Raw genomic sequence first — 14042 nt, forward strand, 5'->3', positions numbered from 1 at the left:
GATAGGATTTTTTTTACCTCTTTCTACATTTTGTAACTACTCCTCATCCCAATTTATTTTTATGTAAGATTTCATACTTAGTCTGACTGAGAGGAGAACCTAGGAGACATATTGTTCATTCTTCTAATTTTACTAATAAGAACACCAAGTTTCAAGGATATTCAGTGACTTGCCCAGACCCACAAAGTTTGTCAGAGAATGCTCAAAGCAGAGTCCTTTCCAGGACTCCTTCCACCTGACCACACTGTAGGACCACTAAATAAAAAAGTACATTTATTAAACACCAACCAGATTCAGAGGAAAAAGATTAACATTCAGAAAACCCTATCAAAGAACATTCCTTTATTTAGTCCAGGAAAATAAAAGGGGACATAAAATTAATTTTTCTAACCAAATACCAGCATATCCCAACTCCTGAAATTTAGTGTGTGAAAGATTATTTACTAGGAAAGATTATCAAACTAGTAAAGTACTAATTGCACATTTAACTTTGATAACTAAGTTGGCTTTTAGGACTAATACAATGCTAAGATACAGATAATTCAGTCCAGTTAAGATGTAAAGCATGTTTGAGAAATGTGTGAAACCAAGTAAGAATTATCTGTTGCTTAATTTCAAAGGGAACAGTTGCCTTTCAATAGTGAGGTTCACAGATTGAGTTTGTTATTTATCTATTTATTTATTGAGATGTTTATTCTAGATCTTCAGGTACTATTAAGAAGTGACAAATAATACCTTTTCCCAAATGGGACTTTTTGTTATAACTCTTAACATCACAAGTGTTAATTTAAAACATTGGTTACATATACAGTAATTTCAAGATAATTTTAAAAAGAAAATATTGGCATATTTTCTAGGGGCAGATGTAGAATACATTTCTGCTTCCATGTGAATTATTACTATTCCAGGGTGATTTGTAGAACTCAGGTTTAAGCTTACAAATTATCTATTACATTATCTTAGAAACTAGTAACCCTGAAAACTAATAACCATGATTAAAAATGTGGGAATCAAGAGAATGAGAAGATAGGCCACATAATGGGAGAAAATATTTGCAAAAGACACATATAATAAAGAATCGCTGGGGATTGGAAAGACAGTAGGATGAATTGGATATAACTTTCCTATATGAATACACAACCAGTATAACTGCACATCACGTATAGCCATAAAAGCAGGAAGTTACACTCCATGTATGTATGTCAAAATACATTCTACTGTCATGTATAAATAAAAAGAACAAATAAAAAATTTAAAAAATTGTTATTCAAAATATACAGAACTCTTAAACCTCAATCATAAGAAAATGAGCAACCCCAATTTAAAAATGGGCAAAAGACCCCTGAACAGACACTACCCAAAGATACACAAATAGCAAATAAGGCATACAAAAAATGAAGATGCTCAGCATCACATGTCATTAATGCAATGCAAATTTAGACAAGATACCAGTTCACATTTCTTAAAAAGGCCAAAATCCAAAATATAGCCAACCTCAAATCCTTGTGAGGCTGTGGAGTAATACAAATTCTCATTGCCAGTGTAAGGTAAAATAGAACTGTCACTTAACTTACCAACAATCCATCAATCAAGCTCCTTAGTATTTACCAGAGTTGAAACTTTATGTCCATACAAAACCTACACACAGATCTTTAGAGAGTCTTATTTGCAATTGCCCAAAGTTGGAAACAAGCCAAGATGCCTTTCAGTAGGTGAATGGGTAGGTAAACTGTGGCCACCCATACAATGGAGTACTACTCCTTGCTAAAAAAATAAAAAAGGGAGGGGGCTACCAAGCCATAAAAGACATTAAGAAAACTTAAATGCATACATATTGTATGATTTACATAGATAAATTTCTGGAAAAGGAAAAAAAAAATATGGAGAAGTAAAAAGACCAGTGATTACCAGGGGATGGTGGGTAAAGAAGGGAAACAGACAAAGCACAGAAGATTTTCAGGACAGTGAGATTATTCTATGTGATATAATGATAAAAACATGTCATTAAACACGTAAAAGTCAGGCATGGTGGTGCATGCCTATAATTCGAGCAACTTGGGAAGCTGAGGCAAGAGGATCACAAGTTCAAGGTCAGCCTCAGAAACTTAGCAAGACCTAATCTCAAAATAAAAAAGGCTGAAGCTGAGTGCAGTGGCGCACAGCTGTAATCCCAGCAGCTTCAGAAACTAAGGCAGGAGGATTTTGAGTTCAAAGCCAGCCAGTTTCAGCAAAAGCGAAGCTGGTAAAGCAACTCAGTAAGACCCTGTTTCTTTACTTTTGATACAAAATAGAGCTGGGGATGTGGCTCAGTGGTTGAGTGCCCCTGAGTTCAATCCCTGGTACAAAAAACCATAAACTGAAAAAATAAAAAAGCCTGCTCTACAAAACAAAATCTATTAAAATGTTTCTTAAAAATTAATTTAAAAAAGACTATGTGATAATACAGGTTGAGTATCCCTTATGAGAAATGCTTGAAACTAAAAGTGTTTCAGATTTTTTCTGATTTTGAAATATTTACATGTACACAATGATATTCTTGGGGATGAAACTCTAGGCTAAAAACAAACTTCATTTGTGTTTTATATACCTTATACACTTACTTAGATTAAAGATAATTTTATACAATAATTTTTATAGCATGCCTGCATTTTGACTGTACCTGTCATATGGGCCATTTGTAAAAATTTTATTTCTTGATACTCAATACGAACCTTTAACTATTAGCTATTAGATTCAGTTGAGAGAGTGCTTGACTAGCATGCATAAGGTACTGAGTCCAATCAACAACAATACAAAAAAAGCATGTAAGAGACTCTGGGGCCACTTGGCCATCACTAAGCATTGGGGACATTCATACAATTTACAATACAAAATCTAGCAAGACACTCTAAACACCAGAAGCAATATATGCTAGGAAGAATCTAAGGGAGAAATGAAAGAGCCATGTGCAGCCCTTAACTATGAACTAATCAGTGGCATAAATAATTTGGAAATTTATTTAGGAATTCAAATCCTTTTGGAATTTCTCTTTGAAATTTCATTTACTATGATCTACTCCTACCCAAGTGTTCCATTAACTCAATTTTTATTAAGAGTTTCACAACCATGAAGATGATATATTTGCTTTAAGAAAATAATTTTACTGTTGGGCACAGTGGCACATGCCTATAATCCCAGTGACTCAGGAGGCTGAGGCAGGATGATCAAAAGTTCAAGGTCAGCCCCAGCAATTTAGTAAGACTCTCAGCAACTTAGCAAGACTCTGTTTCAAAATAAAAATTAAAAAAAAAAAAACAAAACCTGCAGCTATAGCTCAGTGGTAAAATACCCCCAGGTTCAATCCCCAGTACAAAAAAAAAAAAATAGAAGAAAATAATTTTACAATTTTTGAAATCTTATGTTACTTAATGCTATAAAGCTTTATTTACAAAGTTCTTCAAAATATATTTCAGTTGTCTACCCAGTATTCCAAGTATGAAATGCTATCAAATAGATTTGATTTATAGAAAAACATAAAACAGAGAAAACAATTTTACAATTTAATATACACAGTGCCATTAGTTGTTATTTTTACAGTTTCTTTTTAAAAATAATTTACTGAATGTTTTTGCTGATAGCATTTCAGAGTGAAGTGGTTTTCAAGAGTAGATTTCCAACAGTCCAATGTACTTTATAGTGTTGACAGTTTATACGTAGTTGTATATCATTTTTTTTCCCATTTTTTTTCAGAAGTCTTGGATGATGAAAAATCATGACTTTCTCCACTACTATAGCGCTCATATAAAGTCTGAAATTAAAACACAAATCTGTTCTGTAATTTTTAAAATTCAATGTATTATCAAATTATTAAAGATAACATATTCTAAGTGTAATAAATTGACAAATACTAAATGTAATAAATTATTTCTCTTATTCTTATAATTGGGAAGTTATCTTATAAAACTTTGGAAATAAAAAATTTATTTATTTTATTTATTTATTTTTTTTAGAAATTAAGGGTTTTTTTGTTTTGTTTTGTTTTTTAAAAAGAGAGAGAGAGAGATAGAGAATTTTTTTTATTTTTTTTTTTAGTTTTTGGCGGACACAACATCTTTGTTTGTATGTGGTGCTGAGGATCGAACCCGGGCCGCATGCATGCCAGGCGAGCATGCTACCGCTTGAGCCACATCCCCAGCCCAAGAAATAAAAATTTTAAACAGCTAATTTGACCTTAAAAATTAGCTATCATGAAATGCATTTCCATCTTCCCATAAGAGAAATATAACATAGCTATTAAGCATATATGTAATATATATGACACTAAGCAACTCAGATCAAGACTTTCTTGATCTCCCTTATTTTTTCATAAAGTCACTTAAATAAATGTGAAACTTAATAGGAAGTATTTTCAGATCTATTTAAATTAATCAGAGGACATTAAAAATTATTATGTAAGAAATTATAATTAGATAAATTGTTCCTTGGCATTCGTAGGGACTGAGTCCAGGATCCTACACCAGAGACCGAAAACTACAGATGTTCCAGTCCCTTATATTAAGTGCCATAGTATTTGCATATACACACATAGCTTCCTATCTATTTAAAACCATCTCCAGATCACTTACAATACTGAAAACATTGTAAATGTGATGTGAATTGTTGTTATACTTTATTTTGTAGGGAATAATAAGAAAAATTTCACTGCAGAGACAATGTTCAGTATAGATGTATTTTTTTTTTTTTTTCTTCTTTTTGTGGTGCTGGGAATTGAACCCAGGGCTTTGTGCATGCAAGGCAAGCACTCTACCAACTGAGCTCTATCCCCAGCCCAAGATGCAATTCTTTTCTGGTTGTTGTTTTGTTGATTCAGGGTTTCTCTAAATTGCCCACATTGGATCTTGTGATCCTCTAATCTCAGCTTCCTGAGTATCAAGCTTGGATTACAAGTATGTACTGTCACACACAAAATTTTAAATCTGAGATAGTTTTAATCTGCAGTTGACCAAATCCACAGATGTGGAACCCACAGATAGAGTGCTGACAGTATATTAGATAGATATTGAAAAAAAAAAAAAAAAACTGATTGAAAAAGCTTAGTGAACATCTAATTTATGAAGATTGCAGATACCTTTGCCTTCAAGGAATATAACATCAGTGTTAAAGGTGACTAATATACCTTATTTATAAAATTTTGAGCAATACATTGGTAAAAACTGAAAGCATGGAGAGATGAAATAAAGAGGAATTACAAAACAGATTGTCTGATTTTGACTCCTAAAGCCACTGATTTAGCCATCAGCATTTGAGAAAATTAATCTTATTTGAATGCTAATATAATAGTGAACATATAATAAATTTCTTAAGAAATAAGACTAAGATCTTAACAACTTAGATTGATTTACCCCTATACAGAGAGCTAGAGTGCTATTTAGTTCACCCTTTCATCTGATAATGCTATAATGAAATAGACAATTAGTAATTGTTAAATAGCTAAACCAATTAGTCTGTAAACATTCACAGGCACTAAACATGACTGATGACACTGAAATCCAAAAATCATGAAATAGATATAAACAGGTATCAGGAGGCTAAAAAGTCTGATATAGGCTTCAGTAAATATATTGATTGCTATGTATATTTTATAGGAGCCATTTCATCTGACAAAAAGTGTAATTTCTCTAAGGCTTAGTAAAATTTGGCCAGAAGGAATTAATTCAAAAGCTGTGTTAAAAACAGTGTTGAGCTGGATGAGCTGGAACATGCCTATAATCCCAGCTACTCAGGAGGCTGAGGCAGGAGGATCACGAGTTCAAAGAGAGCTTCAGCAAAAGTGAGACACTAAGCAACTCAGCAAGACCCTGTCTCTAAATCAAAATGCAAAATAGAGATGGGGATGAGGCTCAATGATCGAGTGCCCCTGAGTTCAATCCCCGGTACCATACACATACACACACACACACACACACACACACACACACACACAAAGGTGTTGAAATAGAATGATTTAAAAGAATTTATCTATTAAATTTATTCTAGTTAAGACTTGACAGAGAACTCTTTTAAATGTACTTTATATACATAATAAGACTATAAATTATATAAATCTGTATTTATCAAAAATCACGTTAAGTGTCTAACTATAGATGTATACTTCATAAATGACATGATGATTAGACCAACTTTTATTTGTGTTACCTGTTTTTTGAGTGCCTAACTCACTAAACTATATACAAAACAGTTCAAACCAATGTAGAAAATACACATACTTACTTTAGCAGCTTTCAAAATGGAGTTAGGAGAATTCAGACCAACAAGTTGGCCCAGAACATATTTCATTTCATCAGTGGCTCCTTTAGCCATTTGGTTACCTATAAAATAAATATAATTAACACACTGGTAACCAATAAGAAAAACTTAAGTCCATTAAAAATACACATTCTATTTCACACAACAATAACTGACATTCTTTTTCATCACTACCACTCTTCCCTCAGTATGGGGATTAAACCTAGGGCCTCATGCATGCTAGGCAAGCCCTTACCACTGAGTTATATCCCCAGTCCTTTTTATGTTGAAACAGGGTCTCACTAAGTTGCTGAGGCTGGCTTTGAACTTGTGAGCCTCCTGCCTCAGCCTCCTAAGTAGCAGAGATTACAGGCATGCACCACTTGTAGCTGGCATTCTCATAATTTACCTCTGATCACAGTCCCTTATCTAGGATAGGTAAAAAACTAAATGCCATCAAGTAAAGAAAGGCAATTTTATTTACTTTATTATTTGGCAAAATAGCAATTTCCTTAGGGAAGGAGGTAGGCTGCAAAAGAGTAGCCAATGTAGATTCTCGTTTTTATCATAGTTAATTGGTTGCCTGTATTAAAAATCTGGTGATAAACAATAAAGAAATAGTACCTGGATGAGTTTGAATTTGAACATATGGATGTGCCAGGAGCTCAGGAATGGATATCCTCTGTTTAGGGTCCCTTATTAAACAACACTACATAAATAAAGATGGGGGAGGGGGACAGTTTTTAAAAAGTGAATTGATAAAATATTTCCAGACTGCATCACATTACACATTACAGAAGCTGCTTTCCAAATATCCCACTCAAATAATATTCTTTACCCCAAGTCACTTTTGCAAAATTCTCAAGTATTCATTAAGCTTTCAAACACCTTTGAAGAAAACTAATCATGCTTTAAGAGCTTCTTCAGTTAGTCATTTTTTTAGTAGACCAGTTATTTAAGCCATAATTCTGATCATTTCAGCTATTCTTTCAAACAAATCATATGAAATATCTGTCTATATCCATATACTAGTAATATTACCTTTAACACATCTTGAAGATCTTTCTCTGGAATATCAGGAAATTCAATGTCATGATTAGGGTCAATTATGGCATGTAACTTAGAAATCTGATTAATTATATGCTGAAATGGTGTTTTCCCATAAGTCATATTGTACAAAATGCATCCTAAGGACCAAACATCACTTTTGGGGCTTATCTAAGGAGGACAGAGGGGGGGAAAAAAGGGAAAAAGCAAGTTGCTTTATTTTAATACAAAGTTATATGTTTAAAATCATAATTATCATAAAATCATAATAAAATCTCAATAAATGTGAAAGTACCAGATTATATTTACATGACAGAGTATCTTTTTCTGATTTTCATGACTTTTGATTATTTCATCAAGAGATGAGCTTTTCACTTTAAACCTTTCAACAAACTCATAATCACTTCAATTGAGACACAATATTAAATAATTGTCAGCTTATGAAAATAAGAAAATAAAAAATATAACTATCAATTTTATTTGTTTTCCCCAGAATTACTGGATTACAATACATTTTTGTAAAAATGCAAAGTATGTATACATTAAATGGTTGCTTATATTGAGCAACCCTAAATTTAAGAATATAAATTGCAGAAATTAGGCTGGGCAGGGCCTGTGTACTGGTCTTATCATTAGCTGGTAATTCTATGTCTCTGTCTCCTTACCTCTAAAACACAAATAAAATTACACTGTCGTAGGACTGGGGTATGGCTCAGTGCTAGAGAGCTTGCCTAGCATGTGTAAGGCTCAACATGCAGCATTGCCAGGTGCGGAGGAACACAATGTAATGGAAATTAAATAACATAACCATGAATATGGTTGACCAGAGAATACTTTCTGGTTATAGTAAGTACTCAATAACTTCTCCTAATCCCCATATAAGACACATAGAGCAGTATGACAGCAAAGCCAACACTTGGAAAATATTTAGAACAAAGCGAGGTGAAAAGGTACACCCATGAACTCTGGATAGCAAGTGGGTAGGTGCAAACCATCAAAAGTCATGAGCCCTACACAATAGAAACATTTTTAAACAGAAAGCAGAGGAAGCAATGAAGGCACCTAAGGACCAGAGAAGAAACTCAAAGGAGCCAAGAGGTATTCACTGGTAAGTGTGGCAGACCAAGCTGACAACGCAGCTGAACGGGGAGGGTTTTTGTGCCCTTCACTAGTTGAGATTCATGTTGAAATAAAACTTCTGTCTTCTAGAATCCCTGAGGCCACTGTAAAAAGGAGGTTATTCAATCCATCTGAGATTTACCATTACATATTAAATCACAGAGTTGACAATTGAAAAACATCTGAACTCTAGGTGGAATTTAAAATATCTTAAAGTAAAAATGAAACAATTTTAAAACTGAAATTACAAACCTTAGAAATTAATGAAAATAAGAAATACCACAGTAAAACAGTAAATGTAGCAGCCAAAGTAAAACTCAGAGTAAAATGCATAGTTTTAATTATGAGGATGAGCTCTATAATCAAACGTTATTATTTATATCCAGAAGTTAGGGGGGGGAAATAAAACTAAAGAGAAAACAAAAAAAGCAACTGAAACAAAGGCACAAACTGGAAAGCAAATGAAAATAGAATCCACAAATGAAGTTAAAGCCCAGTTAAGAGCAATAAAACCATGGTAAATCCAATCAAGAGACAAAAATCTAAGTTTTAGAAGAAGAGTAGAAGCTAAACAGACATAAAAACAAATTTATAAAATAGCATATTTGTTAGCTGGGAGTGGTGATACACTATTGTAATCCCAGCAACTTGGGACACTGAAGCAGGGGGATTACCATGTTAGAGGCCAATGTGGGCAACTCAGCTAATTAAAAAATAAAAAGAGTTGGGAATCTAGCTAAGAGGTAGAGTGCCCTTGGGTTCAATCCCCAGCACTGCAGGAAGGGAGGAAAGAAGGGAGAAAGGAAAGAAGGAAGGAAAAGAGCCAGTGGCAGTTCAGGAAAAATTACATACTGCAGGTATACTTTGAAATGTAAAATTCAGAAAAGATTAAATGGTGAAAACAAAATGTAAGAATCAGAGAAGAAACAAAGAGACTGTGAATGATATCAACTCAGTGCTATTTTCGGTGTCCAAATTAGGGCTAATTTTTTTTTTCATTTAATTTTAAAACTTAAGAAAAATATATACCCACGGTGCATTTCTTATAGGAACACATAGGAAGGGTCACTATATTAAAAAGATCAGGTCAAGTCATTAGAAGGGTTAAATTAAATCTATGACAATCTGCTTAAGAAGGTTAAGGTCTCTATAATACCCATTAAGTTTTAGAACTTAGAGTTTTCTGACAAGTTGACAGATGTCAGGTGAATGGGATATATTACAGTACCTTTGACTTGGATTTCCCTTTCTCTCTTGAGGATGACATATCTTTGATTGCTTCTGGTGGCATGTAATTAATGGTGCCAACCTATTTGCCAAGTCACAGAAGATATAAATCAATGAACATAGTTCATTCTGCTTTACATTTTTAAAAAACACAAATATCAATTTTTATTCCAACATTCCTCCCTTTTCCCATATCTCTTCCCTTGCTCTCAATCTCCTGCCTCTCCTCCACTGACCTCCCTACTATGTTCATGGGATCCTGCTGCTCTTACTCCGCACCCCACCTTATTTTATTCTAGCTTTTGCATATGAGAGAAAGCATTTGACTTTTGACTTTGAGTATGACTTATTTCACTTAGCATAAAGTTCTCCAGTTCTATCCATTAACTAGTAAATGTCATAATTTCATTTTTAAGGCTGAATAAAATTCCATTGTGTACATATATGACTATACCACAGTGAATTTCATATATATATATGCACAAATTAAAAGAATTGCAGTAGAGCAGAGGAAGGAGACAGGGAGAGGGAGGAGGAAAGGGAAAGGGGAAGTACTAGGGAAAGGGAAGGGAAAGTAAATTGTATTCCAAGATTTTTGGAAACTTGGATAATTATTGATTTCATGATATGCTTGAAAAATTCAAATAACCACCAACAAAATATCAAGTTATTTCTCAAAAGATTAGGGTCAGAATCAGAAAACTGATTCATTTTCAGAATGTTGTGGGTTTTTTATGTAATTACAGTGGCTAACTAGTAATATCTGCCTTTAAAAAATTGTTCAGGTTTGAAATTTTACTTGTCGCCATAAACTTTGAGGGACTTGATCATCAGTCATTTCTGTGCTAGAACAGACTAAACATTTTTCCTCCTTTATTAAACCAACCAACAAACAAAAGAGGCCTTCCAGCTTTGTCTCCTAGGACTCCTTGGCCCCTTGTGCTGAGATGGGATTGGCATCCAATCTAAGTCACATAAGAGTTTCTACAGTAGGATAATGCCAAACTCACAATGTGTTCCTCTTATTCTAAAATAAATGGTTCTGCTTGTAACACAGAATCCTGTATTTTACGGCCTTGGTACAGAAGACATCTTCAAACTCATCTTATAATTCAGTGTTTGGTCATACTTTTGATATAAAGAATGTTGCAAATAAATTGTTTTAAGGCCATCTATTCTTCTACAAAGTCTGACTTTGCTGATTAGGAACCATTTGAAATCTACATACATGGAACTTCATTTTAGCTCCAAGCCAAATTATCATTTAATTATAAACTTTGTTGGTTTTGCTTTAGTCATTATGGGACAACTCCATTACATTTGCTATGCATATCCTATTACAAAAGTGTTGTTAAATACAATACTGATTTTAATATTTTCAATATGAAGTCCCTCTTAAATATTTTTTCCAATATAAGTCATAGAAAAAGTTTGCTTCTCTGAAAGTACAGAAATAATCTTGTCCCATGGACAATAAAAACCATATAACTGCCATTCCCTCTTTGGTTGCTGTGAGGAAACTATGAACCAGACTTTCAAATCAATTTTGAATCAGGATCAAGATGACTTCTGGCTATAGAAAAATCCTTCAAAATTGTAGGTGTATTTCTATATGATCTTGACTTTCTATTCTAAATTATTTTGACCATTACTTCAAATCTCTCAATAGTTATATTCTTATAAAATAGTTATATTCTTGTAAAAAAAAGATGCAAATCCTTTGAAGAATGAGGTAGATAAAAATATTTCACAGGAGCAAGGGACCTACACTCAAATGCATGGTAACCAACCATTAAAAGTCCTACCTGAGAATCTTTAACAATACTTGTTGTATCTGGTTGCATTTGGTTTGCAATTCCAAAATCAATTAGCTTTAGCATTCCATCAACTATCAGGAAGTTGGCAGGCTTCAGATCACTATGAACAATGCCTTCAAAAGAAAAATCCATCTTATTAGACAAAATAAAACATTCTGCAGATTTTTAAGGCAGATATCACTGTTACTTATTGTTACTGTAAGTCACAACCTACAATAAACTTGGTTCATTCAACAGTCAGTCCAATTGATTTTTCACATTTTTAAAATATTCTGTATTTTCAAAATACGTGTTATGTGCCAGACACTCTTCCAAGTTTTTTGCTTATAATGAATCACTTAATCCTTATAATGATGCTGAGGTAAGTATCATTATCCTCATTTTAAGATGAGGAAATTAAAGCAATGAGCGTTTCAGCAACTTGCTCAAGGTCACAAGGACTAAGTGACAATGCCATGGGTTTAAGCCAGCCAGTTTGGCTTCAAAGTCTCTCTTGACCACTATGGTTAGCTGCCCAGCTGAATGTATCATAACTGGTACTGTCAGAAGGTAAGAACCGAATCCTACTGACATCTCCATGCCCACAGCCATGTTCTTCATCACTGGTTAGTTACCCTTTAACTTACAGGAATAGGAGAAGACAAATCAGTTATTTAACTGTTTGTTTTTAAAGATAGGGCAAAGGAAGAGAAAAAGAAACATGAACAAGTTTAAGTAGAAACCATGGGGTAACAGTAAAAAAACAAAAGCTAGCTCTCATAGACAGTACACAATACAAAATCATTAGGAGAATGAGAGCGCAATCATATCATATTTTTAGGAGGCCTGAATACTAAAGTATAAGATGTACAATTTAAATTTTTAGCGATAAGGATCACAGATTACATCAGTACTCAGAAACACACAATTTGCATCATGGATGTAGAAATTTGAATCTATGCCCAAATCCTTTGAGAAGACAGTGTTTTAAGAAATAAGTTTGTTCCTGGTTCATCTAGTTAAAGGTACCAGTAAAATTATAGGTGTATTTCTCTAAGATAACACCACTAAGAAATAAACTTTACATGTATGAAGAGATTTTAAATACCATGTTGATGGATAGTGTGTACTGCTTCCAACATATTTTTCCAGTAACTCTTGCGTTCCCATGGATTGATAGATTTTTTCTTTTTAAGCCAACTATTAAGATCAATATTTCCACATTCCATTACCATGTAGATATACTGGTCTGTGATTTCACTGCAATTAAAAACAAATGAATAAAAGCAACAACACAATAAATAAATGGCTAGGTTATATTAATGAAGATTTAATAAGTATCTACCTTAAGTATTATAGCAAAATAAGTTTTTAAATTAAAAAAGAATTCTTACTAATCATAAAGTCGGATGATCTTATCACTGTGTTGTTGTAGTTTATTCAAATAAGCTATTTCATTCCGATAACTATCAATAGTTTGATTATCTGCTTCTTCTACATTCACATATTTAATAGCATATATCTGCTTCTTTTCATTCAACACCTGATATACCTATATAATACAATAAAATAATAAAAGTTTAGAATATGCCATTTATATACTATCACAAAGCTTTTAAATTTATTAGACAGAATTTTGAGAAAATTCTGAAGGAAATACTGACATAAACAATTAAAAGTTTCTCAGTTTTTTCTTTTAATATAGAAGGAAAAAAATTAATCATGAGAGTAAGAAACCATTTCCAACCACCTCTGACAATGGACATTCAATAGTTCAAAGTCATAAGCTTAAAAGTTTCTATATCTTATCACATATATGATTAAAACAACTTTTTGTGGATACTTTAATCAGGGAAATATCATTTCTTAGATGTGTTTTTGTCTACTGTGTGTGGCATAGCTAATTCCTTATGTGCTGGAGGAAAAATATACTGTGCATGTGTGAGTGTGTGCATGCACACAATAATGGGGATCAAATCCAGGAGAACTTTACCCCACAGCTTGATGAGAAAAGTTGATGAGGCTGGTCTCAAACTTGTGATCTTCCAGTCTCAGCCTCCTGAGGAACTGGGATCATAGGTATGTGCCACCACACCCTGTGTGATGGAAAATATTAAAAACATACATAGAAATTGCAAACTATCAGAATATTCTGTTGTGAAAGTAGAGTAGATCCAATTTTCAGAGTTAGGTTAACATAAAAGAGGTATTCTCACAAGTATATTTTTAGGATCTTTATAGTCAAGGTGAAATTGCTGTGGCTATAAAGGACAATTTCCAAGTAGTATTGATAGAACATGCTACTGTATCTAACTTTCAAAAATTAAAAAAATGCCAATGTATAATGCCATTATATTAAGCATCAGGGCCAGGGATATATACCTCAGTGATAGAGCATTTACCCAACATGTACAAGGGCCTAGGTTCAATCCCAAGCATTGCAAAAATAAACAACAACAACAAAAAAATTATATTCGTCTATTCTTTCTGACACATTGAAGTAAAACAGTCATTTAACCTTGACTACCCAGGAGATACCAGGAAGGAATAAGAAGAGTCCAAGTACTACGTATGAGGTCAATGTACAAA

The 14042-nt window shown here is 33.3% G+C and overlaps 1 protein-coding gene across 2 annotated transcripts in view; it reads right to left on the reverse strand.

Moving 5' to 3' along the window:
- Positions 1-3367: 3367 nt before the first annotated feature.
- Ttk (TTK protein kinase) overlaps positions 3368-14042 on the reverse strand; it is a 37988-nt gene continuing 27313 nt past the window's right edge. For both annotated transcript variants that reach the window (XM_071613915.1, XM_027928321.2), the window contains exons 15-22: positions 12848-13005; positions 12562-12713; positions 11463-11587; positions 9659-9739; positions 7306-7482; positions 6889-6973; positions 6250-6347; positions 3368-3787 (exon numbers count right to left, since the gene is read on the reverse strand). In XM_071613915.1, the coding sequence (XP_071470016.1) occupies positions 3704-3787; positions 6250-6347; positions 6889-6973; positions 7306-7482; positions 9659-9739; positions 11463-11587; positions 12562-12713; positions 12848-13005 (960 nt within the window). In that variant the 3' untranslated portion in view covers positions 3368-3703. The remainder of the gene's footprint in view (positions 3788-6249; positions 6348-6888; positions 6974-7305; positions 7483-9658; positions 9740-11462; positions 11588-12561; positions 12714-12847; positions 13006-14042) is intronic.

The sequence above is a fragment of the Marmota flaviventris genome, chromosome 6 (genome assembly GCF_047511675.1).
Source record: "Marmota flaviventris isolate mMarFla1 chromosome 6, mMarFla1.hap1, whole genome shotgun sequence".
Taxonomy (NCBI): domain Eukaryota; kingdom Metazoa; phylum Chordata; class Mammalia; order Rodentia; family Sciuridae; genus Marmota; species Marmota flaviventris.